The sequence below is a fragment of the Parus major genome, chromosome 27 (genome assembly GCF_001522545.3).
Source record: "Parus major isolate Abel chromosome 27, Parus_major1.1, whole genome shotgun sequence".
NCBI classification, from domain to species: domain Eukaryota; kingdom Metazoa; phylum Chordata; class Aves; order Passeriformes; family Paridae; genus Parus; species Parus major.
The window spans coordinates 1,846,515-1,872,085 of NC_031796.1; the positions used below are offsets into that span (position 1 = coordinate 1,846,515).

The 25,571-nt window shown below is 63.3% G+C and overlaps 4 protein-coding genes and 1 long non-coding RNA gene across 9 annotated transcripts in view; 4 read left to right on the forward strand and 1 right to left on the reverse strand.

The window, feature by feature from the left end:
- The window catches only part of LOC117245554 (basic proline-rich protein-like), a 2,409-nt gene extending 903 nt beyond the window's left edge, over positions 1–1,506 (forward strand). Inside the window, exons 3-4 of the mRNA XM_033520015.1 lie at positions 28–815; positions 1,270–1,506. Of these exons, the coding sequence (XP_033375906.1) occupies positions 28–815; positions 1,270–1,470 (989 nt within the window). The 3' untranslated portion in view covers positions 1,471–1,506. The remainder of the gene's footprint in view (positions 1–27; positions 816–1,269) is intronic.
- Positions 1,507–2,139: 633 nt separating this feature from the next.
- On the forward strand, positions 2,140–5,813 carry RAMP2 (receptor activity modifying protein 2). 3 transcript variants are annotated; one of them, XM_015650994.3, is made up of 5 exons: positions 2,140–3,158; positions 3,305–3,455; positions 4,506–4,622; positions 5,032–5,108; positions 5,241–5,813. In XM_015650994.3, exons 2-5 carry the CDS (start codon positions 3,395–3,397, stop codon positions 5,742–5,744), a joined length of 759 nt encoding a protein of 252 aa, XP_015506480.1. In that variant the 5' UTR covers positions 2,140–3,158; positions 3,305–3,394; the 3' UTR covers positions 5,745–5,813. The 3 variants fall into 3 exon arrangements, with proteins under 3 accessions (XP_015506480.1, XP_015506481.1, XP_015506482.1); XM_015650995.3 differs by having other exon boundaries at positions 2,142–3,158; positions 5,035–5,108; XM_015650996.3 differs by having other exon boundaries at positions 2,227–3,158; positions 5,006–5,108; positions 5,241–5,663.
- Positions 5,814–6,037: 224 nt separating this feature from the next.
- On the forward strand, positions 6,038–8,741 carry VPS25 (vacuolar protein sorting 25 homolog). The gene is made up of 6 exons (XM_015651424.2): positions 6,038–6,146; positions 6,294–6,439; positions 6,519–6,572; positions 6,936–7,024; positions 7,531–7,606; positions 8,099–8,741. Exons 1-6 carry the CDS (start codon positions 6,100–6,102, stop codon positions 8,209–8,211), a joined length of 525 nt encoding a protein of 174 aa, XP_015506910.1. The 5' UTR covers positions 6,038–6,099; the 3' UTR covers positions 8,212–8,741.
- Positions 8,742–10,806: 2,065 nt separating this feature from the next.
- Positions 10,807–13,285, reverse strand: LOC107215326. Its single transcript, XR_001525155.3, has 2 exons — positions 11,968–13,285; positions 10,807–11,000 (listed from the first exon to the last, which is right to left on the reverse strand). It is a non-coding gene; the product is annotated as an uncharacterized LOC107215326 (long non-coding RNA).
- A 282-nt stretch (positions 13,286–13,567) lies between these two features.
- WNK4 (WNK lysine deficient protein kinase 4) lies at positions 13,568–25,494 on the forward strand. 3 transcript variants are annotated; one of them, XM_015651174.3, is made up of 20 exons: positions 13,568–14,109; positions 19,101–19,273; positions 19,454–19,674; positions 19,755–19,912; positions 20,432–20,520; positions 20,595–20,814; positions 20,891–21,221; positions 21,382–21,512; positions 21,583–21,650; positions 21,740–21,881; positions 21,963–22,079; positions 22,153–22,308; positions 22,586–22,640; positions 22,780–22,914; positions 23,042–23,604; positions 23,816–23,912; positions 24,019–24,448; positions 24,561–24,763; positions 24,872–24,969; positions 25,049–25,494. In XM_015651174.3, exons 1-20 carry the CDS (start codon positions 13,660–13,662, stop codon positions 25,064–25,066), a joined length of 3,855 nt encoding a protein of 1,284 aa, XP_015506660.1. In that variant the 5' UTR covers positions 13,568–13,659; the 3' UTR covers positions 25,067–25,494. The 3 variants fall into 3 exon arrangements, with proteins under 3 accessions (XP_015506660.1, XP_018864598.1, XP_015506661.1); XM_019009053.2 differs by having other exon boundaries at positions 13,569–14,109; positions 25,046–25,494; XM_015651175.3 differs by having other exon boundaries at positions 13,569–14,109; positions 24,022–24,448.
- The last annotated feature ends 77 nt before the right edge of the window (positions 25,495–25,571 follow it).

A 25,571-nucleotide genomic window follows, 5' to 3' on the forward strand; every position in this document is an offset into this window, starting at 1 on the left:
CCCGGTCCCCGCCCGGGCCCGCCTCAGGCCCCCTCCCTCACATCCGCAGGCCCCGCCCGCGTCGCCGCCGCCGGTGCAGTTGGGGCCGGGGCGCACGGCCTGCCCCGCCCCGGTGGAGCGGACCCGTTCTAGCCTGGAGGACACCCCGATCAGCTGCAGGGAACGGGTTAAGCGCAGCTGCTCGCTGCCGTGCCCGCCCATTCTCGGTGTTCCCGGGCCCTCCCGGCCCCGGCCCCTGTTGCGGGCCCGGCCTGGTCCCGCGGGAAGCGCTTTGCTGGGACAGCGCCGTTCCCGCCCGGTTCTGCCGCCCTCCGGGCCCCGGGACAGCCTTGCCCGGCGTGGCCGCGCTCCCCGACGAGAGGTCCCGGTGGTGCCGGGTCCCTCTGGCCCCACCGCCGGGCCTCCCTGTGGCGGCGCCGGGCAGGAAGCGGCTGCTGGCGGCAGCTTTCCTGCCCCGGGGGCCCCGGCGCTGGGGAGCGGACGGAGCTGGCTCCTGCCCCGGCGGGGCCCCGTCCGTCAGCGGTGCGGAGTGCCGGCTGCCCCGGGGCACCCCTTCCCCGCGGCTCCGGCAGGGTGACTGCGGGGGACGAGCAGGGCCGGCCCGCTCCCGCAGCCCTGCATGCCGCCCGCATCTGGGAGCTCCGCTGAGTCAGGTGGGGCGGGCGCCCGGCGTCCCCCGACCTTCCCGGGCGTTGATTTGGGAGCGGGTGGACCGTGCTGGGACGGGCTGGGGTCCGGGATTGATGCCCGGGGAGCCCCAGCCCGGGCTCAGGGATCCCGCTGTCCGGAGGATGAGGATGCTCCCTGGCCTACAGGTGCTCTTCTGCATGGTCCTGTCTCTGGTCCCGCGGGTGCGGCAGAGGCAGCTGGGGGTGCTGCACGGAGGCCCCAGGGGGGTGGGCACAGTGTCTAGCAGACAGCGAGTCCCCAGCTAGGTCCCCTGAACTGTTTCTCTCCTCTGTCCCAGTGCAGCTGTGTTGGGGGACAGCTCACCTGCCCCTCCTGGCCTTCTTTTGGAGGATCTCTGAGCAGGGTTTGCCATGCACTTCTCTGCCCCCAGGGCTGGTGTTGGTTTATAAATTTCTCTTCCAGCCTGCAAAGGCCAAGGCAGAGCCAGGAGTCCCCTGTTCCCTTAGCCCTTTCACCTCTATTGTGCTCAGCTTGGCCAGGGAGGAGGAGAAGGGGTCTCTGATGTAATGGGACCACCAACTGGGCACTGGGGCTGATCCTGGCTGTGCAGCTGTGGCATTCTGTGTCTCCTTGCTGCAGGGCATGGGAACACTGAGCATGGGGATCTCAAGGATGAAGGTAATACCCTGGTGCCATGTCCCATGTGGCTCCATCCCTGGCTTCTGCAGCAGTGCTATAGTGGGGGGCTCTACCACTGGCAGGGCAATGTCCAGCACCCCTTGGACCAACAGGTCCTACCACCAGTGGCACAGTCTGTCCTTCCAGGTGACTACTGGATGAGGATGGTGAGCAGAGCTGCCCTCTTGCCATCCTGGCTGTCCTCCCCATACACCAGCAGTGCTGCAGGCACACTCAGAGCAGGACCATCGCAGGGATGTGTCCCCTGCCCTGCTGGCTGGCCTCATGCTGTCCCCTCCACAGCTCCCAATGGTACCCAGCTGCTCTCCTGCCCTGGCCTGGGGCCATCCTCAACACCTTCCTGCAGGTCCACACTCAATACTTCACCAGCTGCACAGAGGCCAGGCTCCCCAAGCCGGGCAGCTGGCCCCACAGTGTGGCTGTGGCCAAAGGGCTTAGCTGCCTCGTGCCCCTTGCAGCTGCCCTCACACTTGGCAGAGCCCAGAAAGGGCTTCAAATCCCAGGGAGAAGGTGCCCATCTCCTGGGTGCCCCCAGGTCTTTGGGGGGCCAGTGACAGCCTCCTTCCCTCCCAATCCTGGTAACTAATGAGTGAGAGGAGAGGACTGAGGGTGAGGGTGACAGAGCAGGGATGGGGAGTTTGGGATTCCCTGGGGTTGGAGTGGGTCCCATGGCACAAGGGGAGGCTGAGGACGGGGCTCCAGATCCCTCCATCTGCCTGGGGGGAACACTGGGAGTAGAGTCTCAGGCAACTGACCCTGCACTGGCCGGTCCCCTTCCTCCACACCCCAGGTGGGGGCTGGCAGGGAACGCCGGGGATGCCAGTCTGGGTGGGGAGCCCAGGCCCTTGGCAGGCAGCCACCGTCCTGTCCCTGCCCATCCCCTCCGGATGGCCCAGGAGGGGGAGCGGCCGTCCCAGCCCTGGGGCCGCGCTGAGATCATTGGGTGTCTCCCTGGCAGTGGCTCCTGCCACCCGGCTGGAGGCTCCGCCGGCTCCACCAGAAAGAGTGACCGGGGGCTCCAGCCCTGCAGCCACTGGAGTGCTGGGGATGACTTCCAGATGTGGCCACTGGCCCGCAGAAGGTGGCTGCTGCAGCCCGGGAAGCATCAGAGAGCTCTGCCAGGACCTTTGCTGGGGAGCTGAAGCCCAGCGCGATCCACAGCAGGGAGGGTCCCTCCGAGCTGCTCTTCACTGCAGTGCAGTCCCTGCTCTGAGTGCCTGCAGGCGGCTGTTAAAGGGGAGGCTTTGGGCTGCGCTCTGCCCCGGCCAGGCGTGAAAGGTCCCGTGTCGGAATGCCCCAGAGCCGCGGGCTGAAGTCACCCTCGGTGACAGCATCGGGCGACATGGGCCCCTGGACAGGATCTGCTCCAGGAAGGGGGGCTCTAGCAGAGTCAAGCAGGCGCCAGGCTGGTCAGTGCAGGAGGAAGGCACTGGAGCCAAGGACTGCCAGGGTCGGCCAAGTGTCTGCCCTCTCCCCACCTCCTCGGCCTCGTGCCTGGGGGTAGGTTGTGTCATCACCCTTCCCTCCTTGGCCAGGGGCAGGAGCTGGGGCTGCCCCGGCAGTGGCTCCTGTGGGGCCCGGGTGAACCAGAAGCTGCGGTTTTGGGGCCGTGGGTCCCCCTGACGCCCCCATTCCCGGGCGGCAGCGCCCGTCCGGGGACATTATGCTTTCCCGTCCACTCCCCCCGCTGCTGGGCTGCCTGCCCTCCACGCAGGAGACGAGGGATTTCACAACCCAGCCCAGACAGGATTAAAGAGAAATACACAAGTAAACAAATCGCGGCCTCGTAACGCTGGACGTGCTGTGCAGGGACTGGATCCTCCAGGCCGGTGGGTGAGGCGCGGGTGTCGTGGGTGCCGGGGTGCGGGAGCGATGCCCGCGGGGGCCGGCACCGCACGGGACAACGCAGGGTCCCGCCGGGAGAGCCGCTTCAGAGCAGCACTGAGCAATCTCATTTTTCACACGTCTCCTGTAGTCAAACTGCCCCTGTCAGAGGAAAGGAGTTGCTTCCTGTTATTTCCATTGAAATCCTTGTCCCGGTCGTTAGCCGGCAGGCTTTGGCAGGATGGCACCGCGCGCGCACATGAGCTCCGGCCGCGTCTCCCAAGGGCTGCTGCTGCTCTGGGGTAAGTGCGCGGGGCGCGGCGCCGGGGGCTCCGCAGCCCGAAACACCCCGCACGTGGCCGCCCTCCCACTCGTGGGGCCTGGGGCCAGGGTCCTGACTCAGCCCGTCCCATCGCCCCACCCCAAGATGGGACCAGCCTGTCAACGCCGAGGTTAGCCGGGGCAAACAGCGCTAGCATGGCCGGGGGGCAGTGGCAGGTGGGCACCAGGTGCTGTGGGGCGGCTCCCACCGCGCACATCCACGATCCGGCAGAGAGCCCCTGCAAAGGGCTGGGACAGGAGCTGTAGCACCCGTAGCGGGACTGGATGGGGCTGTCAGGGACAGAGATCAGGACAGGGTGGGCTGCCCTTACCACAGCCAGTGTACCAGCCCAGGAGCACCCCGTGGCCAGTGTCCAGCTGTGCCAGAGCTCTCCACAAATAGACCAAGCTGGGCCCACTCTGGCAATTCACCACAGAGCCAGCATCAATGCCCCACACTTCAGGCCCACAGCCAAGGGCAGAAGATTGATCAGGCAATTTCCTCGAGCCATGGGGCTCCCGTGGGCCAGGCGAGACGTGCCCCACGCCCTTGGCAGGCTGTGCTGGGTGTGGGACTGATGGCAGGCGGAGGGACACTCCAGCAGTTCTCTCCAGCACTGTGCTGTGGCCAGTGCTTCCTCTTCCTGCCCAGCCCTGTCCGACTGCAACGCAGCACCACGCTGGCTCCCCATGGGTGGGGGTCCAAGTCTACCCCCATGCTGTGACCACGGCTCAGGGTTTGTAGCCCCTAAACAGCCCCTCCAAACCTTTGGATAGCTGCCTGCTGCCTGGCTAGCCCCTCCCCACAGTCCCTACCCATATGGGGGGCTGGACGCCCTAGCCCCGGCATGTGCCAGGCTCTGGCCCCCTGTGCCCCACCTGCTGGCTCCAGTGTCCCTTGAGGGACACCCAAAAGCAATTATTTCCTGTAGACCCAGCCAGGGCAGCTCTTGTCAGCTGGAGCCCTGTCAGCACTCTTACCCCCCCCAGACCCTACATTCTGTCTCACCCTATGTCCCTCCCTCTTGCAGTGCTCCTGGGGGCTGGCCTTTATCAGACAGACTCCGTGACAACAACAACGAGCTTCAGCCAGGACGCTGGGACAAGCCCACCCATGGTCATGTCCAACAGGACAGCCCAGCTTATGGGTGAGTGTCGGGGTTCAGTGAAGGCCAGGCAGCACTGTAGGACAAATGGTGATCTGGCCAGGGCTAGCCCTGTGCCACAGAATGACCCCTCCTTTCCCTTAGCCATCCCAAAAATAGCTGGCACATGCCATGAAACTCTCCCTGCCACTGCCCACAGTGGGGGCAGCCAGTCCTCCCTCTGTGCCCCTGGCATTGCCCTGGGCTGCTGCAGGCTCCATGCAGCATCCCAGGACTGCTGTGGGATCCATCCCTCACTGTTGTTGATGTCTCTACCACTGGCCTGGGCATGGCTCCAGATGCCAGATGTCACCTGGCAGCAGGGGCAGGCAGGGATGCACTGTGGGCAGAGGCATGCTGCCTGTGCTCAGCACCTTTCCTCACAGTGGGGAATTACATCGACCTCACACAGCAGTGCTGGAATTACTTCGTCGACCTGATGAGGAATGTGACGACATCGGAGTTGTGCGAGTGGAAAGTCATCAGCAGGTACGGGGCAGCAGGACCTTCTTCCCCAGTTGTAGCAGGGTGCAGGGGCTGGGCAGTCCAGAAGGGCAGTGCTGGTCTGGGCTCTGTGCCTCTGGTACCCATCCCCTGCCCGTGTCCCCGCTCTCCTCCCAGGCCCTACAGCGAGCTGCAGGCCTGCCTGGAGTACTGGGCCGAGCACCTGAACTACAGCTACCCCAATGCCCTGGCCGAGCAGTACATCTTCCAGAGCCATTACCTCTACTTCCACAACTGCACCCTGGAGCATCCGGTGTACTTCGACCCGCCCGAAGATGTGCTCCTGGCCATGATCATCGCCCCCATCTGCCTCATCCCCTTCCTCGTCACCCTGGTCATCTGGCGCAGCAAGGACGGCAAGGCGCAAGCCTAGAGCTGCCCTCCCGTCCCGCATCAGGGCACGGACCCCCGGCTGCGGGGCCCCCCGACCACCCGAACCGCCCGGTGGGCTCTCGGGGTCACCAACCCGCGCTGCTGAGGCGGCCGGTTCTTCCTGCGCCTTCCCCACCCTGCGGCCCGGGATTAAACGTTTCTCCCTCCACGCCTGGCGCTGGTTCTTCGGCCGCTCGATCCCTCCACGGCCCCGGCCCGGGCCACCTCCCACCGCCAGCGCCCTCCTAGCACGGGCCTGCCGGCAGCTTCTTGCCGTAGGGAACACAACCGGCGGCACACCGGGACCACCACCGGCCACCAGAACCGGGGACACCGGCGGCCCGAGGGGCGGGGCTACACGGGGGGGCGTGGTCTATGGGGACGTGGTCTCTCGGGGGCGTGGTCTCTCGGGGGCGTGGTCTCTCGGGGGCGTGGTCTCTCGGGGGCGTGGTCTCTCGGGGGCGTAGTCTCTCGGGGGCGTGGTCTCTCGGGGGCGGGCCCTGCTGGCGGGGGCGGGGCCCGCGCGGGGCCGGAAGCGGGACGGGGCGGGGCGGGGCGGAAAGCGGCGGTTCCGGTGGCGGTTCCGGTGGCGGCGGCGGTGGCGATGAGCTTCGCGTGGCCCTGGCAGTACAGCTTCCCGCCCTTCTTCACGTGAGCGGGGCCGGGGCCAGGGCTGAGGCTGGGGCTGGGGCTGGGGGGGTGGGACGGGGCGGGGAGCTCGGGCGCCGCGGGCCGGGGGTGCCGGTGCCGGTGTCGGTGTCGGTGTCCCTCCGCCGCCGTGCTGACCCGACCCCACAGGCTGCAGCCCAATGGCGAGACGCGGCAGAAGCAGCTCGCGGCCTGGTGCGCGCTGGCGCTCGCGTACAGCCAGCAGCACCGGCTGCCCGCCATGACGGTGCGGGAGGCTCAGGACATCCCGCTCTTCGCCAACCACCGCCTCCAGCGTATCCTTTGGGCCCGGTGCCCGCCGCCCCCTCGCCCCTGTCCCACACCTCCGTCAACGCTTCCTTAACCCGCGCCCAGGGAAGCTGCCGCTGGAATCCATCCAGGTGGTGCTGGAGGAGCTCCGCAAGAACGGTGGGTGCCTCGTCCGTCCGTCCGTCCGTCCGTCCGTGCTCCCCGCGGAGCGCAGGGCAGGGAGGGCAGCAGCCCCTGGGCAGCTCCGGGGCCGGGGCTTGCCCGTCCCCGGCTGGGGGATCAGCTGCTCGGGCTCTGCAGGAGCCGGCCCTGCCTTTGCAGGCAGATTTAGCTGCGTGGGGAAGAGAGGGCTCGACAGAGAAATCACTTTCTGTAGACACGGCAATATTTAGGAAGTTGGCGTGGACTGTAGGGCAGAGGCTGCCTCTGGCTGCAGTGTTTGCGTGTGTCCTGAAATCTGCATGTTTGGTCCTTATTTCTGACGTGTGCTCTGCTTAAATCCCTGTTCCCTATTGTTTCTAGGGAACCTGGAATGGTTAGATAAAAACAAAACCAGCTTCCTGATCATGTGGAAGAGACCAGAAGAATGGGGAAAGCTCATCTATCAATGGGTGAGAGCACAGGGACCACACACCCAGACCAGGCTGTGTCCATGAGGATGGGGGGTCCTGGCTGCCATTTGGAAAAGACCACTGCTTGCTTCCTCACTGCTTTTACCTTTCTCCTTGCACTTCTCTCTGTTGCAGAGAGGGGAGGACTTATTAGCAGCTTGTCAGTTGCTGTGAGCCGCAGTGTGAACGGTGGGTGGTGTTGTCCACCCTCGGTTCCGTTGGCTGTCCCGTGGTGAGGGCAGGGCAGTGTCACTGCCTGGCCTCTGTATGGTCCAAGTCCTCACTGTGAAACACACAGGCAGGAAGAGCAAAGCAGCAGGAGAGGAACTGTCTTCATTCCTTCAGCCTGCACCTCCTGACTCCTCTGCCCCAGTGTGTGTCCAGGGTGCTCCTGTTTATCAAGTGCTGTGCACGCTCTGTGTTACACGCTCCAGGATGTGTGAGAGACCTGACAAGGATGTTCAGCCACATGGATGAAATCTGCTATATTGCTTTTGTGTTTCCAGGTGTCAAAGAATGGCCTGACCAACTCTGTGTTCACACTGTACGAACTGGCCAGTGGAGATGATACAGAGAACGAAGGTGAAGTTGGGGCTCATGTTCTGGAGCAGGTTTTCAGAGCAGACTGGATTGGAGCATGGAGACAGTTGACTGTCAGACTAAAGTTTTGAGGATTAAATATTTTGAAATTTCAGATGCAAAGTCACGCTTTCCCGCCATTGGCACGTGCTGCTCCAAAGGCTTTTATCACTTTGCAGGATCATCCCCCTCTGTAATTGCATTTTCCCCAGTGCCTATCGTTTTATCTGGTGTGGTAAGGGGTGTTTTGTTTTCAAGACAAGCTCCTGCTTTGCATTCCAGGCTGCTGTGACTCATCACTGCTGTCTGATGACCTTTAGGCTCTGTTCCCAAAGCAGAGATGTAGAGATGAGCTTGTCAGTGTAGCCATGACTCTGGATTTGCTGTAGTGTTACGGTGCTCTTCAGAGCCCTCAGCATCACTGCCCCCAGTCTCTGGACTCCACAAGCCTGTTTGTTTCCTGATGTTATTTTTTTTCCTGTTGTCCTTCCCTAGAGTTTCATGGCTTGGATGAGGCTACGCTGCTCCGAGCCCTGCAAGCCTTGCAGCAGGAGCACAAGGCTGAGATTATCACGTTGGATGATGGCCGAGGCGTCAAGTTCTTCTGACAGGAGTCTCCTCCCCTTGCCCACTGCAGTCTCAGGTCTCACAGCCAAGCATTGCTCTCTGGGCCTGGCTTCAAACTGTGACTGCAAGTAGCTGCATCTTGGGATTTCTGGGGTCAAGATGAGTCTGCGAGCCCTTCCAAAGACTTAGGAATATCCTGAGATCCTCTGTCTGTCTGTTCTCCCTGTTGATGTGCTTGAGAGGCTAAAGCTGCTCTAGGCAGTTCTGAGAGGGACCACCCAGAAGTGAAACTGGACTGCTGCTGGTCCCTGTTCCTGTGATGGCCTCGAAGCAGTCCCAGCTGGTTGGTCAAGCTTGGCCTCAGAGGCCCCCCTGTATCCCTGCCAGCCACGAGCCTGGGTCCTGCAGTCCTGCTGCAGTGCCAGGGGCGAGGCAGGAGCTGGGGACTGGCCATTATTGCTATGCTGTGGAAGCCCTCAGTGGCATAAGGAAATGCACTTGCTGCCAAGCAGGCTGGGGGAAGCCAGGGAACTAATTTCAGGTGATTAAAATGAGATGTATTTATAGAGCAGCCTGGCTATTTTCATCTATCTTTATTTTTCCATCAGAAGCAAAACAGAGCAGTGTACCACATTTCTGCCCTTCAGTCATATTTCCTCACTGCCCCAGGGAAATGCAGTGGTTCCAGGGTGGGAAGCAGCAGCACAAGTGCATTTCTCCACTTGACAGAGTTGTGGCCTGTGGGGACACTCACTGCCCTCCTCAGGACAACATTTACTTTAAATTTGCATGTGCAGCCTGCTGGAAGCCCCTGGGCTTGTGCAGAGGTGATGGGGTAAGCTCTGTACCACTGTGGCTGGGAGAGGGATGACTCAGCTTTAGGCTCTCAGTGCTGATAACAAAGTCCTCACCTTGTCACAAACCATGGCCCAGGTGCAGTTGCTGACCCTGTCAGTCCTGGGGAAGCAGATGGCTGTGCTGGGACAGGATCACCTTGCCCTGATTGTTGTGTGCATGGCACTGGCAGAGCTTGGGAGCAGTGCTGGAGTGACCTCAGGTCAGGCCAGTGTGGTCAGTCTGGGCATCCAGCAGAGCAGATGACACTTGCACCCCACAGGCTGCCACTGTCTGCCCCTGTCTGGTGTTCCCTGCCCTCAGGGACAACCCAGCTCTGGCTCACCTGCTCCTGACAGCTGATGTCAGTGAGATGCTGGAGTCTAGGGGCTGTGAAATGTAAAAATTTTTTTTGTAGCAGGAGCCCATTGACCTGAACTCGGTGGGATGTGCTGCCCTGGTGTGGGCACATTGCTCTGGAACTGTGCTGGAGCCCAGTCTTCCTCTCCATGCCAGGCTCAGCAGTGCTGTGGAGGAATTCCTGAGTGCCAGCACTTCTCTGCTCAACAAAGGCAGCAGCAGTTCTTGTAATGAGTCACTGGCACAATAGGCTAATGTGGGCTCTTTTCTGGGGACCACCACCCCTACGAGCTCTGTCATGGTCCTGCTGTGCACTGACAGTGCTGAGCAAAGCCAGCTGTGCCATGGCATGTCCCATGAGCTCTGCAGTGCATCTGTCCCCACAGCTGGCACAGTCTCTGCTTCGTCAGGGATCATCCCTCTATGTCTGCAGCCAGCAAAGTCTGTGTGTAGGATTTATGTGCTCCCAGTGTCTGCCCTGGGTTTGTTCCCATGTCCAAGATCTGCCTCAGCTTTCCTCCCCATGCCACCTGCATTTTCCCTTCCCTCCGTGGTTGCTCTGCCTGCCCTGCTGCTCCTGTACCCCTGCAGAGAGCCAGGGTGCTGTGCCTGAAGGTGTCTGCATTTGCTCCCAAACAATGAGCCTTCAGCAGCCAGCCTGGAGTGTCTGTTCTTGCTGTCTGTGTGCACAATTCCGACCTCCCAGCACCGTGTTCCAGGCTGGGAGTGCCATATGTAACCTGGCTGTCCTTGAGGGAGTCTGTGTTCTTAATTAAATTTGCTCCCTTCTTAGGAAATGGCTGATGTGACATTAGATAAGCCTAAAACCAGCTTTTCATTCCAAGGCACTCCTGGCAGCAATTCCCTTCTCTTTTTCAGCTTCCTATTTAGTTGCTTACTCAGTGAGGGGGGGGAGAAGGAGGAGGAGGAAGAGTACATCCCCTCTGCAGAGTGGACATCGTGTAAAATTCCTTTTCCACACCCTCTGGGCTGGTTACAGAGGCCACATCCAGCTGTACCTGTGGGGACCCCGTGGGACCAGTTTCCCTGGGCTGGGGAGAGGTGTCACTGCTGAGGCTGAGGTGTCACTGCTGAGGCTGAGGTGTCACTGCTGAGGCTATGCCATGAGTTCTGGGAGCAGAGCAGCTGCTGCTGGCTGGTGCTGCCGCCCTGGAGGGAGCAGATGTCCCTCTGTGGAGGTGCTGTCCAGCCCAGCCACACAGCCCTGGGGAGGGGCTCACTGGAGGAGGTGGCTCAGGGTGGTTTTGGGTGGGGGGAGCAGCTGGCACAACCCCCTCCTCCTGTGGCCCCTTGGAGGCCCTTGCCACGTCTGGCCATGGTGATTAGGGCTCTCTGGCCAGGGCGAGGCAGAGCTCAGAGGGGCTGGGGCCAAGATAAGGCACTATCAGGCTGGGCACATTTGGATCCCACTGGTCAAGGAGGAAAGATTCCAAGAGAGGTTTTATTTTAATGCAGCTGCTCAGGAGCAAGAACTGTTTCAGTTTGATAACTTGATATGTTGGGATGAACGTGCAGGCAGGTTCCATCTGTGCCTCCAGGCTGAGGAAATCCTCTGCAGTGATCTGCCCAGGGTTGCAGCCAGGGCTGAGGTTTGGGTGCCATCTCCACCTCCCTCCTGTGAGTTAGGGTGAGAGACACAGAAGGTTCCATGGGTGATGAAGCCAACATTAAAACAAGCCCTGGGTGTCCCTGGAGCACTCCTGGGACAGGCACCCTGTGCTGTGCAGCCCCAGCTGTACATCCCCTTCATCCAGACCCACCCTGGCCCTTCTGTGCTCCTGCCCCAAGCTCTGGGATCAGAACAGACAATTCCTGGCAGGGCTTGGTGGAGCCTGGAGCTGAGCAGGGCTTTGATTCATGATCTAATTCTGAGGAGAGTGATTGCACAGTCCTCTGTACTCTTTCTGGCAGCCAAATGCAGGCGAGAAATGGGTTATGTTCTCTGATTGTGGCGGTTCCTCAAAGCGAAGGCAGGCACTGGCACCTGCAGCCCAGAAATGTCACCCTGATAGCGCTGGGGAGCTGCAGTGGGCGCCTGATTGTGGAACAGGAGCCTTCTGGTTTCAGGCCAAGCTGGCTGTAAATTGGTGTTCCTGGCCAGGTCAGGAGAGGACCTGTTCCCCTGCCTGAGCTGCCTCCCCCCTGCCAAGTTCTGCTGTGGAGTGGTGTTTGGGGGATCATTTAGGGAATTTCTCAGACCACTCACAAGGGAGGTGTGGGAGGGCAGCAGCTGCAGCAAACTTCACCCCTAATTTCCTCTCCTGTCTGCAGGGGCCTCACTGGACTGGGATACTCCCCTGCTCCTCTGGGATTTTCCAAGGCATCTCATTTCACAATGGAAACCCTTGATAAGGAGACATGAGCCTGCCAGGAACCAAGCTGAGATCCCTACCGGGCTCTGTGTCTCTTCTTGGATACCTGGGGCTCCCTGCCAGCCTGGGCTGCGTTCCTGAGCCTGGGCAGTGCATGGGCCCTGGCAGGGACCCCTGTATGGGGACAGCCACAGAGTCAACAGGGCCTTGGGCAGCATTCCCCCCTTTGTGGCAATGCTGAGAAGCGGGCAGGTTCTGGGCAAGGCTCACCTGAACAAAGAGCATCATTCAACAGAGCTGAGTCAAACCATGTTGCATCTCACAACCCAAGAGTCACCCATGGCAGGGCCAGTGCAAGCACTGCACTTGTGCCAGCCTTGGCCTTTTGGCTCCGGTGGCCGTGGGCACGCGGTGCTCCAGCAGCAGGCAGAGCCCTGCAGGGTCAGTGCTGGACGTGGTGTTCTGCCAGCGCTGCTTGCTCACCTGGGACCGTGCCCCTCACATGCTCCGAGCAGAGCTGAGTGGGGATGTGCCTGCTGCTCCCTGCACACCGGCCAGGACTGCTCGAGCAGCTCTCGGCACTACTCCATCGGCCAAACTCCTGGCTGGGAAGGAGGTACCTGGCTCCTCTGGCTCCTCTGCTGCTGGAGAGGAAGCTTTGGGCAGGAAGAGCTGGGTCGGGTGGAGGTAGCAAAGCAGAGACCAGCAGTTTGACACAGGTTGGACAGGAGCATTTCATTAAATGCTTGTCCCTCCCTGTTGCCAGCAGGGATTTGTGGGGAGCAGCCGTGCGGGACGTGGCCACAGCCGAGCTGCAGGTCAGCAGCCCCAGTCACCCTGCGGGTGCCAGGCTGGCGTTTAGGAGACCGTGACTGTGTTCCCTTGTCGATCCACTCCTTAATGTTTCCGGTATCGTTGAGTAGAAACAATCTGACCTCAGGGAAAAGAAATTAGCGGTGGCCTCAATTGCTTTGTGTTTTGTGTAAACAGCCTCACCGGCAGAACAACCTTCTCCTTCAGCCTGGAGAGACAACACGCTCTTGTCCGGCTGTTGGCTCCCGCGGGGCTGACACACACCTTCGACTCTTCCTATTTGCGTGACCCTAATTTCAGGATTTCGGACCGTAGTGAACCCGAGCGGGATTGTCTGGGGCAGCGTGAGGGGGAACTCGCGTCCCGGCAGTGGGACTCGGCTGCTCCGGGACACGCTGCTCCGGGACCCGAGTCAGAAACTCGGAGGAAATGTTTAAAGCAGGGATGTTCCTCCGTCCCTGCTCCGGCTGCGTTAGTCACAGCAGCCCCGGAGCCCCACGGGGGCGGCGGCAGGGAAGGGGCTGTCCTGCGGGGAGGGGACGGCAAGGAGCGGCTCCGGGTGGGCGCCAGGCGCTGACCCCCGGCTGGGAGGGGACATCCCGGCATCCCGGGCTCATCGGGAGCGCTGCCGGGGCGCGGGGCGCTCGCCGCTGCTCGCAGCCCGTGTCTGCAGCTGCAGCGTCCCGGGGCCGGGGTCGCTGCCCGGTGGGTGTCGGCGCGGTGTCAGTGCGGTGTCGGGGCCGTGCCCCGGCCCGGTGCGGTGCCTGTGCGGTGCCGGTGCGGTGTCGGTGCCGTGCCCCGGCCCGGTGCGGTGCCGGTGCGGTGTCGGTGCCGTGCCCCGGCCCGGTGCGGTGCCGGTGCGGTGCCGGTGCGGTGTCGGTGCCGTGCCCCGGCCCGGTGCGGTGCCGGTGCGGTGTCGGTGCCGTGCCCCGGCCCGGTGCGGGGCCGGTGGCGCAGCGCGGGCGGGGGGCGGCGGTCGCACGGGGGCGGGCCCGGGCGGGGCGGGGGCGGTGCCGCCGGGCGGGGCAGCGGCGGCGGTGCCGGGGCCGGTGCCGGACCGGGTCTCGGCGGTCGCTCCCGGTTGCGGGGTGGCGGAGGCAACGGGTACGAAGCTGCGCGGGAGCGGCCGCTCCGAGCGGGCTTGAGCCGATGCTGGCGGCCGAGCCCGCCGCTGCCGGAGCCATGTCCCACCCCGAGGCGGAGCGGGCGGACAGCGGCTCCGCGCCGCAGCCGGAGCCGGAGCCGGGTCCAGGGCTCACCGGACGGACCCCGCACCGTAGCCGCAGCCGGCGGCCCTCGGGGCGCGATTCCCGACGTGCTTCTTCCCGCTTCAACCGGCGGAGCTCGGCCGAGCTGGAGCTGCTGGGGTACCCGGCACCGGACGGAGCCCGCGGGGGGTCGCCGCCGCCGGCGGCCGCTGTCGAGCTCCGGGAACCCGAGGAGACGGAGAGCGAGGAGGTGGAGACGCGGGCGGTCGCCACCTCCCCCGACGGCCGGTTCCTCAAGTTCGACATCGAGCTGGGCCGAGGAGCCTTCAAGACGGTCTTCAAGGGCTTCGACACCGACACCTGGGTGGAGGTGGCCTGGTGCGAGCTGCAGGTACGGCCCCTGCCAGCGCCTCCGCCCCTGCCTGCCCGCACCCCCAGGCCCCCGCCCCGGGGCAAGGGGGTCGAGAGAGGCTCTTGGACCCTCTTCCGTCCAGTTTCCCTGGCGTGTGCAGCCCTCCCCGGCCCTGACCCTGCTACCCACTGCTGCCTGTCTGGGTGCTGTGCGGGACCCACGGGGCAGCTCCCCGGGCTGGAGCCTGTGCCGGTGAGGGCAGGCACCCTCGAGCCTCCGCTTCTGCCAGTGACTGTGGTGCCCCGCTGCAGTCGGGCCACAGCAGAAGGGCAGGGCAGGGACCTGCAGGTGGGTGCGGGCTCCCCTCGCTGCCTTGCACTGTGCCCATCACTGCCAGTGCCTTGGGGCCTCGTGGGTCTGCTGGCCCGGGTCCAGATTCCTGCTTAGTGCCGCCGCTCCTGGCCCTCCTGCTCATCACGTGCTGTTTTCCATTTGCTTTCTTGCTGCCTGCACTATGGAGTGTGCCAGGGTGCCCATGTTCTTGATGCCAGTCCCTGCTCTGGCACTTTACAGGTGGATTTGGGGCTGAGCATCCCACTGCCTTTCTGATGCTACCAGCTCGCAGCTTTCCCTCCCGGAGGACAGCGAGGGCAGCAGTGCCCTCTCTGCACGCCTGCCTGTGCTTGCACTGGAGCTGCCTCCACAGTTTGCTCCAAGAGCCCTTGGTGCGCTCTGGGGTGTGTGCCTGCAGCGAGCTGGGGCTGGCTGTCAGCTGGGAGCAGGGTACAGCACGACCTTGGTGCTCTCTGCCTGCTTGACCTTGGCTGAAGTGTGTGCGTGGTCACCTGTGTGTGGTTTCTGTGATGCTGCCAGGGGCTCTCAGCCTGCAGCTGGACCTGTGCTTCCAGGTCTCTGAGGAGTGTCCCTGTCTCCTCTCTGCTGCCACACTCCTCCATCTCCTGACAGCAGGATGCTGAGAGCAGTGGTGATAGTGTTCCTCCACAATGCCTTTTCCCACTCAAGTGCTTTTGATGAGCCTGATCTTGTCCATGGAGGTGCCCAGGGAGATCTGTGCTGTGGGACTACCTTTTATTCTTGGAGCCCCTGGGGAGGGGCTTTGGTGAGGTCCAAAGTCTCCCACAGGCTCCTAAGCCTGGGATGGCTGCTGTGGTGGGAAGGTCCAAGTCCTTGTTGACACAGAAAAACGTGTCTTGCGAGTTTATTGTCTTGTTCCTAAAAGCTCAGTGCAGTTGCAGGTAGCTGCCTGGGCTGGGTCCTTGGGGTGGCTGCAGCCCAGCAGAGCAAGAAGAGATCCTGAGAGACTGGCAGGTGGTTTCCAGAGGGGCTGACTATGGCCTCTGAGTGAGGAAGGTGAAGATTTGCCCCCCATCCCCCTGGGTTACACAATTGCTTCAGTTGTTGAGAGCTCAGTTCAGAGCCAGCTCAGTTCTCCTGCTTTCACAAAGCCCCACAGCTCTGTCCAAATGCTCCTGAGCTCTCTTGAGTCCCTTCAGGTGGCAACTACCCACTGGAACAGCTGCTTGGTGAGCCCAGGACCTTCCTCCTCTGCATGAGTCAGCTGTCCCCAGTGCTTCCCTGTGGGTCTCAGCCCCATGTCACAGCTGTGCCTCAGCTCCCCTGCCCTAGGGCCTGGCACCCAGCAGGGCTGGCAGCGTCTCATTCCCTGCACCCTGCTCTTCCCTGTGCCTGTGTGCAGGCAGTGCTGGAGGGGATGAGCCTGCACTGTCTCAGGAGCGGAAAAAGGAATTGGGAAGCAAAATGTTTCCATGTCCCAGTCCAGCAGGCACATGCTGGCCCTGTTGCTGGTGGTGTGAGCCAGCCAGGCAGGAGTGGCAGAAGCCACTCACTTGTCCCCTGGGGTGGTTGTGGAGAGGCTGGGGTCCAGGCTGAGCTGCTGCTGGGGACCCTCCTGTGGGCATCCCATGGTGTTTGAAGACCTGGCAGACCCGACCCCTCTCGCGGGAGTGCAGCCAGGTCGCTGCTCCCACCCCGTGCTTGTCCTGCAACCCCCCTGCCCCAGCCCTCTCCCCTCCCCACCCTGTATTTGGCTCCGTTCCACTGACTGCTCTTTATCCAGTGTCTCTTGTATCCAAATCCGTGTCCCACAAGGGCTAAGAGCACAGATGCAGACATTTAGAAGTTTGTTTTTTTCAGCAATCATGCAAAGAATTGGACACTGTGACACAAATATGGGATTTGGAACCACAAATAAAAATGGTTGTGGTTCTGCTATTTTAAAAATAGCTTTGTCCTGTGCACTTCACAATTCTCCTTCTATTGCCTTTCAATTCCAAATGAATACTTAACCTCAGGCCTGACCTGTTCTGCACCAGAGAACCTGGTTCAGCTGCTGTGATGGATCCCAATCCCAAACCTAGCTGTCCCTACTGTCCTTGTCCTGTCCTTCCCTGCCCAGAGCCTGGTGAGGCTGGTTTTGTCTGTCTTCTGTCTTCCTGTGAGCCCCCTCTGGGGACCTGCCCATCCCCATCCCCTCTCCTGAACGCAGCGTCTGTCTGTGCCTCCCGCCCAGCTCCACAGCCCCACTGTTTGTGCTTTCCAGCTTTAGCCTGGCACTATTTCTGTCCTAGGTGCTGCGGGCGGTGGGGAAAGAGGAAGCAGGGAGGAAACCAGAGGCCCAGAGTGGGGTCGGGCTGTAAATACCTGACTGTACGATTTTCCTGTGGAACCCCTTGGGGTTCCCCGGTGGGCAAGAGCATTCAGGGCAGCAGGCACTGCTGTGCCTCCCCTGGCTCCGGCGCCCAGGTTGGGCAGGTAACCTTAGCCAGCAGCCCTGGGGCTGCAGGGCACCTTGTGTGTGCACTCACATGGCTGTGAGCACAGAGCCACAGGGAGGGCAGTGGCACCCACTGCTGACAGAGAGCTGGCTCCTCTCGGGTGCCCAGGACCTCCCTGTGCCTGTGGACACGGCTGGGGCGAGCGCCGGGCACCTTCCAGCGCTGGCTGTGCCCCAGCACGGTGTTGCTCTGAATGACCCCTCCAGAGTACAAGTGGCAGTGCAGAGCCAGGGCCCTGGAGGGCTGCAGGAGCAGGAGAGCCGAGGGCTGCGGGATGGCAGAGCCCTGTGAGCGCTGCAGAGCACCAAGCACCAGCGCTGCCAAGCTGGGGACAGCCTCCTGCTGCAGAGGCAACAGCCGCCCTCCGCCGCTCCGTCCCACCCTCCCGACTCCTGCGCTGGCCTCAGCTCCTGGTGTTGGCTGTGCTGGGCTCCTCAGCAGCCAGCTCCTGGCTCACAGGATGGGCTGGACCATTGCCACCCAGCTCCTCATGGTCCCCATGCCACCATCCCCGGTGTTCTCCTCCACCCTGTGCGGGTGCTGTTAGGAGAGGACGTGGTGTGCCCATGCTGTGTGCCATGTCTGTGCTGGCAGCCCTGTCTGCCCTTCCCTGCCCTTCCCTTCCCGCTGTTCCTCCAGCCAGGCTGGGCTTTGATGCCCACACTCAACAGGGACAGATCAGCACGCACAGGAGCGGGAGCTGCCGCCACTTTGGTCATGTGGAAGGAATGATGCCAAGTGAGCCCAGCAGCCCTGGCACAGGCTTGGGGGACATGCTTGGCTCCCCCAGACCTTACTCCAGCCGCTCTGGGAGAGCTGGCCTTGTGCTGGGGCTCTGCCTGGAACTGGGCATGGCACAACTGCTCTCCACTCTCGCTGAGCTGGGAGAGCAGTGGCCACTCATGACTCCCCACCAGTTCACAGCCCATGTCAGCTTCCTCATGCCCTTGCAGGTTTGTGGGGTGCAGTGAAGCCTCTGGACACCTCTCACTGGGGAGGAGGGGACCGGGGGGCTGATGGTGGCAGCGGCACTGGGCGGGGAAGCCACTGTGTGCTGCTGCCTGTGCAGGGGTTCGGGTGCTGTTTTCCTCCTTCCATATGAAAGGTCCCATTCATGCCGCTGCAGCAGGCTCAGGTTCTCGTCTGGGCTGAGCCTGTCCCCGAGCATGTATTAAATGTGGGGGGATTATGGAGCAGCTCCAGCCAAGGCATGGGGCCGCCTGTGATGCAATGAAAATATTACGAAAGCTGACGGGGTTGATGGATGGTGGCCAAGAGGCCGAGCACAGCTCTGGCAGCACTGGTGGTGGGAGCTTTGTGGCAGCTCCAGTTTCCTTGGCCTCTGAATGTGGGCTGGGCAGGGGTCCCAGCTTGGAGGCCCCCAGGCTCTGCAGCAGCTGAGCTCTGCAGGACCCCAGGCTGTGGTGGAGCTGTCACTGCTCCTGCCCCTGCCCAGGGCTGATCTCTCGCAGCTGCCGTGCTTGGGGCTGGACCTGGCTCCTCTAGCTCTGGCCAGTCAGCTCCCCTCTTCCCGCACCCTGGGGCTGTCTCCCTTCAGGATGAGGGGGCCGCCCCTCCGCTGGCCCCTGCCCCAGCTGCAGTCAGCACCCTCGGCTTGTGTTTCCACTTTAATTAACTCGAGCAGGAGGAACATGGAAAAACCTGGGCTGGAGCCTCCCCCGCCTGCTTTCCCCAACAAAGGCCTCATTGAGGCTGGCCCAGCACTCAGCCAGCAGAGCCCAGTGCTGATGGTGCCCCAGTGGGGGCAGAAGAGCCACGGCCATCGGGTCTGCACAGGGCAGGATGGCAGCGGCTCCTGCAGAGCCCCCCACGTCCCCTCCAGCTGCAGCGTGGGGTCCTGTCCTGAGCGTGGTGGGCTCCAGCTGGGGGCTGAGTGAGGGGAGTGGGGACATGTGGCCCCAGCACGGGGCAGTGAGAACTGCGTGGGTTCCTCGGTGTCCCCTCTGTCCTGCACCCTCCCAGAGCACTGGGCTGGTGGGGGACCACAGCCCAGGGTGGCCCCAGCCATGTGTGTGCCACTGTGCTGGGGGACAGCAGGTCTGACCCGGGCTCTGTGCTGGGACCACAGAAACCTCCTCTGCCTTGTATGTCGGGAGTGGGGATGGAGACGTGAGGGTCTTTTGTAGCCAGGGGACCCCCCCTGTGCTGGGCAGGACCCCACGTGCCCTCCTCACACCCCCCTGGCTCCCACAGACACGGAAGCTGTCAAAGACGGAGCGGCAGCGGTTCAGTGAGGAGGTGGAGATGCTGAAGGGGCTGCAGCATCCCAACATCGTCCGCTTCTACGACTCCTGGAAGTCAACTATCAAAGGCCAGATCTGCATCGTGCTGGTCACAGAACTCATGACGTCTGGCACCCTGAAAACGTGATTGGGGCGTGCGGGGGAGGGAACAGGGTCCCTGCTAAGATGCTCTTTGTTGCTTGCCCTGTGTGTTCATCTGAGTCTGGGCGGGCTTGGCACGGCAATGGGAGGAGGGTGGGCTGGAGCCGAGGCTGGGGCACGACTCTGAGCCCCGCAGGTCTGAGCCCTGGTGGTCCCTGGCAGGTATTTGAAGCGCTTTAAAGAGATGAAGCTGAAGGTGCTGCAGCGCTGGAGCCGGCAGATCCTCAAGGGTCTGCATTTCCTGCACACTCGCTCGCCCCCCATCATCCACCGTGACCTCAAGTGTGACAACATCTTCATCACGGGCCCCACGGGCTCAGTCAAGATCGGGGACCTGGGCCTGGCCACACTCAAGCGAGCCTCCTTTGCCAAGAGTGTCATAGGTGGGGCTGGGCTGGTGGGAGCTGTGGGGGCTGCAGGGGATGGACATCCCCGGGGTCCTGAGCTGCACTGCTGCCTCCAGGCACCCCCGAGTTCATGGCGCCGGAGATGTACGAGGAGAAGTACGACGAGGCCGTGGATGTCTACGCCTTTGGGATGTGCATGCTGGAGATGGCCACCTCGGAGTACCCCTACTCTGAGTGCCAGAACGCCGCCCAGATCTACCGCAAGGTCACCTCGGTGAGGCTGGGCCCCAGCTGCGGGTGATGCTGCTGGCTGATCCCACAGGAAGCAGGCCAAGGGGCTGGGATTGTCAGCTGGAGCTGTCAGGCCTTGCTGCTGTCAAAATGTGTCACTGTGCAGGTTGTGTGAGTGGCTGAAGTTAGTCTGGGCAGTGAGGGGTTGCTCTGCCAGGCCATGGAGCTGTGGGTGGTGGTGATGGGGCCATGGCTAGGCCAGATCCCACATCCCTGGCTCTGCACCAGCCACTGCCAGTGCGTTAATGGGGTGGAACAGGAGCAGTCTGCTCAGTCACCCTGGCCTGGGGCACTGCAACTGCCCTGACCGGTCACAGCCAGCTCCTGCCTGTTGGGATGGAAACTCAGAGCCCTGGGGCATCCTGGCCCGTGCAGGCACACGTGGCCTGGCCACAGGAACTGCTGCAGAGCTCGTGGGGCCCTGGGCTGGTTGTTCCCTGGCCCCAGGAGCCTCATGCTGTGGAGGGTTGGCACAGGAGGTGCTCACTCTCATTACCCCCAGGGCCTGAAGCCCAGCAGCTTCTACAAGGTGAAGGTGCCCGAGCTGAAGGAGATCATTGAGGGCTGCATCCGCATGGACAAGAACGAGAGGTGGGAGCAGAGCTGGGCCGGGGTGGCAGGGTCCCCCCTGGCCCCGAGCCCATGCTGAACTGTGCTCTCTGCAGGTACACCATCCAGGACCTGCTGGAGCATTCCTTCTTCCAGGAGGACACAGGGGTGCATGTGGAGCTGGCTGAGGAGGATGATGGAGTCAAGTCTGGGCTCAAGCTCTGGCTGCGCATGGATGACACAAAGAAGCTGCACGGGAAATACAAGGACAACAACGCCATCGAGTTCCTCTTTGAGCTCTACAAGGATGTGGCAGAGGAGGTGGCTCAGGAGATGGTGGGTACAGAGATGGGGGAGCCCTGGGTGCTGCGGGGTCCCTACACCCTGAAGTGACGAGCTCCCTCCCGTGCAGGTGGTCCTGGGCTTTGTCTGTGAGGCTGACTACAAGCTGGTGGCCAAGGCCGTGCGGGACCGTGTGGTCGCCATCAAGCGCAAGCGGGAGAAGCTGAAGCGCGCCCAGGACGCGCCGTCGCCCGCGGAGCCAGAGCAGCCGCCAGGTGTCCTGCGGCTGCTGGAGGAGCTCAAGTCCCCGCTGTCACCTGGTGCCCCCACGCCTGCCTTGGCCACCCCTGGCTCTGGGGACTCTGCCTTCAGCAGCACCTTCCCCCTGGAGCCTGAGGAGCCCGAAGCTGACCAGCACCAGCACTTCACCTACCGGCACACCAGCTACTCCTCGGCCACCTGTGCGTAGGCACCAAGGGGCAATGGCTGGGGGGGCAGCGGGGGACCTGGGCTGGGAGGAGGGTGAGGGGCTTTGTCAACTTCTCCCAGCCCCACAGCCCTTTCCCAGCTGCCCAGCCAGGGAAGGGACTGGCTTCGGTTCATGCCAGCACTCCTCCACAGCCGACTGTGAGACAGATGGGTACCTGAGCTCCTCTGGCTTCCTGGACTCCCCAGACCTGGCCCATCGCAGCTTTGTGGCAGTGGACCCCACCAGCCCACCGCCCACCCGGCCCGTGCGCTGCTTCCCCACGGTGAGCACGGCCCCACGGGCAGGGCCTCGGGGCAGCTGCGGCACCGGCTCACCCCGTCCTCTCCCTGCAGAGCATCGCCGTGCAGCTGCCCACTGAGCATTTGCCACCCGCCAGCGGCTTCTCCTCCTCGGTGGACAGGTGAGGCTGGGGGTCAGGCACGGGCTGGGCAGGGAGTGTGGTACTTGGGAACGGCCATGCTGATGCTCCAGAGCCGGGGCTTCCTGCAGCTACACCTCAGATGTGGCGTCAGGCATGAGTGATGGCTGTGAGGGGCTCTCGGCCAGCGAGCAGAGCGCCAAGCTGCCGCCCAAGCGAGCCTCGGGGAAGCTGCTGCGGCGCCGAGCCCGGTCCAGGCTGCGCATCACCAACGTGAGTGCCACAGGGGCCGGGCAGGAGCCAGGCAGGTGCCAGGCAGGTTCTCCCAAGCTGAGCCAGCCCTGCCACCCACAGATCTCCGACAAGAGCGACCGAGTGGTGGAGTGCCAGCTGCAGACCTACAACAACAAGATGGTGACCTTCAAGTTTGACCTGGATGGGGACAACCCGGAGGAAATTGCAGCTGCCATGGTGAGAGCAGGGTGAGGGTGAAGGTGGGGTCTGCCTGGCTGGGCTGGGTGCTGACCGGCCCCTCCACCCTCAGGTCCACAATGAATTCATCCTCAAGTCGGAGCGGGACAGCTTCATCAACCGCATCCGGGACATCATCCACCGTGTGGAGACCCTGCTCCGCAAGGACGGGCGCAGCGGCACCGAGCTGCCCAAGGGCCCCGAGGCTGAGAGTGCTGTGGGCAGTCCCGTGAGTGCCAGCCTGGCCCTGCCAGCGCTGGGGAAGCTGCTGCTGCTGCTGCTGAGCATGGCTTGGGATGCTGCCTGGCCCCAGGGAGTCCAGGGGGGAGGGCTGGGGTGCAGGATCCTCCTGTGGTCACTTGCCCGCTCCTGTGACAAGTCAAGGTGCTCCCCAGCCCAGAAGAGTCTCCAGCTCCTATCCCCACAGGGTGGGGCCCAGCGGGGGCTTGGCACAGCCTGGCTGGGGCCTCTGCCCCAGTGCTGGGCTCAGCTCATCCTTCTCACAGGTGGACCTGCAGCTGCAGGGGCTCTCTCGCTCCATCTCCTCATCCTCACTCAGTGGTACGTCAGTGCCCCTGTGCAGGCCCTTCCCGTCTCCCCAAGCCCCGTGCAGGGCAGGCAATGGCCTCAGCCAAGCCCAGAGGGTCTCAAAGGACGTGTCCTGCCCTGGCTAAGCCTGGCTGTCACCCCTGTGTCACAGACCTGAGCTGCACCAGTCCCAGCCTCTCTGTCCAGTCCCCTGTCCTGCCGTTGCTGAGCCGCTCCCCATCAGAGACCAACCTGGCCAGTCCTGTGGAGCCGCTGGCAGCCCCGGTGCCTCTACGGTCCCCCACAGGTACCAGTGCTGGCAGGGCAGGCATGTTCATTGCTCTGGGGCTGCCAGCTGCTCGCTGGCTCCAGGTGCTGGCCAGGGGTAAGGCAGGGCCCTGGGGGGGCTGCTCCTGATGATTCTCTCCCTGCAGGCTCAGCCTCGATGACTCCCTCCTGGCTCACGTCGTCACCAGCACTGACACCAACACTGACTCCCCAGAGGACCCCAGGGGGGCCTGTCCCCCCAGCCCTGCCCCAAGCCCTCCTGTCCCCCCAGCCTCTCCCCACATCCCCCGTTCCCTGTGAGCCCAGCAGTCCCCTGAGCTCCCCTGTGACCAGCACACCCTTGTCCCCCACTGCCCCCCTCTTGTCCCTGGCCAATGTCTTCTCCCTGGCAGTGATGACCGTGGCCCACACTGTCTCCTCCATTGCCAGCTCAGGTGGGCACCTCTACCCACCGCTGCTGCCACGGCCACAGAGTCTTGTCCTGAGTGCCCCACGCTTTGTCTACCCCGACCCCACCAGCACAGACAAGCCAGTCCCAGCTGGCAGTGGGATCCTGGAGTCAGTGCGAGCTGATGTCCCCACTGCTGGGGTGCCCATATCCTCCCTCCCCTTGGCACCAGCCCCAATGTGCCCCACAGGCAGCGAGGCCGTGGGGAGCCCTCTGCAGCTGCTGAGCACACCCACAGCTGGGAGTCCAGAGGGCGGCACGGTGAGTGTGGGTGTCCAGGGGCTGTCCAGGGCTGCTCAGTGTCAGGGAGGCTGGGTGGCTGCTGCAGATGCTGCACTGGGATGGGATGGAGCCTCGTGGCTTGTGAAGCCACTGGGGTGCAGGGAGGGCTGAGTGGGTGGGCACAGAGGGGAGGACAGGAGATGTGGCGGGACCTGGGGTGGGGCTGCTGATGGTGTTCAGGTGCCCACAGGTGCTGCCCGGTGCCCCCAAGCCCAGCCATTCTCTGATCATCTCGGAGGCACCAGCCCCCAGCGTGCCCAAGGCCCAGCTCTCACCCATCAATGAAGGTAAAGGGGGGCAGCACCAAGGCTGTGCCCTGTGCCCGTGCCAGGGCTCTGCAGTGCCCTGGCCAGCCCATGTGCCCTGAACCCCACCAGCTGCCCCTGTCCCCAGCAGAAGCCAAGCCCCAGGTCCTGGGCCGGTTCCAGGTGGTACCAGCCAAGGACCTGGCTGTGAGCTCTCCGGTGCTGGGCAGCAGTGACGGGGAGCAGCACGGCACGGAGCCGGCAGCGAGCGGCTCCCCGCCGCCCACGGTGCCCGACACAAGCCAGAGCTCAAGCAGCGAGTCGGATGTGCCTCTGGAGGCGGCGGAGAGAGACCCCAAGGCTGAGGAGGTGTCAGCCGAGGGGGGCACGGTGCCTGCGGTGCCAGTGGGGAGCGACCCAGGCGAGGGTCCTGGGGTAGAGAGCACAGAAAATGTGCCGCAGGCCATGCTGAGCCAGGTGTGGCTGAGCTACTCTCGCAGCTTGTCCTACGTGAGCAGCGATGACACTGAGAGTGAGGACGAGGAGATCTGGGAGGAGCTGCAGAACCTGCGCCAGAAGTGAGCAGGGGGGGCCGCACCTGGGAGGCAACAGATCTTCCCACCCAGGCGGGGTTGGGAGCTCGCTGTCCCTTCCCCGAGGCCCCGCTGCCAAGCCCTGTGTTCTCCGCAGGCACCTGGCTGAGGTGCAGCAGCTGCAGAGCGCCCAGAAGAAGGAGATCGAGGAGCTGTACCTGCGGATGGGGAAGCAGCCACCGCTGGGCATCGTCTCGCCCGCTGCGATGCTGTCCAGCCGCCAGCGCCGCCTCTCCAAGGGCAGCTTTAACCCCTCCCGTCGGAACAGCCTGCAGCGCCTGGAGCTGGCGCAGCCCGCAGGTGCCGGCCCCGCTCTCCCCTCCCTCCCGGGCAGCCGGGCTGGGCGGGGGCTGCAGGACAGGGACCCCCGGGCTGGGCTGCCCTCACTCAGGGCCGCTGTCCCCGCAGGCATCATGCGCCGTAACTCGCTGAGCGGCAGCAGCACGGGCTCGCAGGAGCAGCGCCTCAGCAAGGGCGTCACCTTCGCCGACGACCTGGGGCGCATGGTAAGGGACAGGGGCGGACCCCACGGCGGTCCCGGCCCTCCCGTGGCGCTCCGTTCACGGCTGCTTCTCTCCCCAGTAGCCGGCTGGCCAAGAGTGATCCCATGAACTACCTCATCCAAGTGCCTGCTGCCCCGGGGCGGGCAGAGCCCCCGCACCTCCCGGAGCCCGGACTCCCTGCTCCCCCTGCCTGGAGCCCGCAGCAGCAGGGAAGCCGTGGGCTTGGCAGGGGCGGCAGTGCTGGCCTGGTGCAGGGCTGTCCCACAGGTGTCTGCCCTCTGTCCCCAGCCCTTTTGCTGGACACGTGCGAGGTGTCTCCATCCATCCTTCGTGGCTGTAAGGAGCTGAGCCCACCCCGAGGGCGCCCGGGTTGTTCCAGCCCTGCCAGCAGCTCAGCCCTGCAGCAGAGCCCACCCACCCTGCGGATCGGCTTCAGCTCCCTGCGGCCCCGCCTGCCGGAGCACCAGGAGCACTTTGTTATGAACTGGTATTGGGAAAGAGTTTTCATAAACACGGATTGAATACAAACTGGCTGTGCGTGTGTGTCTGTCGGGCAGGACGCGTGGCTGCTCGCCCCGCTGTGTGACAATAAAGAGCAACACAGA

Bases quoted from the DNA above. Each gene is read 5' to 3' on its own strand.
- WNK4 (XM_015651174.3), top strand. From the start codon at position 13,660: ATGCTGGCGGCCGAGCCCGCCGCTGCCGGAGCCATGTCCCACCCCGAG. The intron at 19,913-20,431 runs GTGAGGCTGGGC...CATTACCCCCAG, and splicing joins TCTACCGCAAGGTCACCTCG to GGCCTGAAGCCCAGCAGCTT. The intron at 21,222-21,381 runs GTGCGTAGGCAC...ACTCCTCCACAG, and splicing joins CAGCTACTCCTCGGCCACCT to CCGACTGTGAGACAGATGGG.
- VPS25 (XM_015651424.2), top strand. From the start codon at position 6,100: ATGAGCTTCGCGTGGCCCTGGCAGTACAGCTTCCCGCCCTTCTTCAC. The intron at 7,025-7,530 runs GTGAGAGCACAG...TTGTGTTTCCAG, and splicing joins GAAAGCTCATCTATCAATGG to GTGTCAAAGAATGGCCTGAC. The intron at 7,607-8,098 runs GTGAAGTTGGGG...GTCCTTCCCTAG, and splicing joins AGATGATACAGAGAACGAAG to AGTTTCATGGCTTGGATGAG.
- RAMP2 (XM_015650994.3), top strand. From the start codon at position 3,395: ATGGCACCGCGCGCGCACATGAGCTCCGGCCGCGTCTCCCAAGGGCTG. The intron at 3,456-4,505 runs GTAAGTGCGCGG...TCCCTCTTGCAG, and splicing joins AGGGCTGCTGCTGCTCTGGG to TGCTCCTGGGGGCTGGCCTT. The intron at 5,109-5,240 runs GTACGGGGCAGC...CTCTCCTCCCAG, and splicing joins GAGTGGAAAGTCATCAGCAG to GCCCTACAGCGAGCTGCAGG.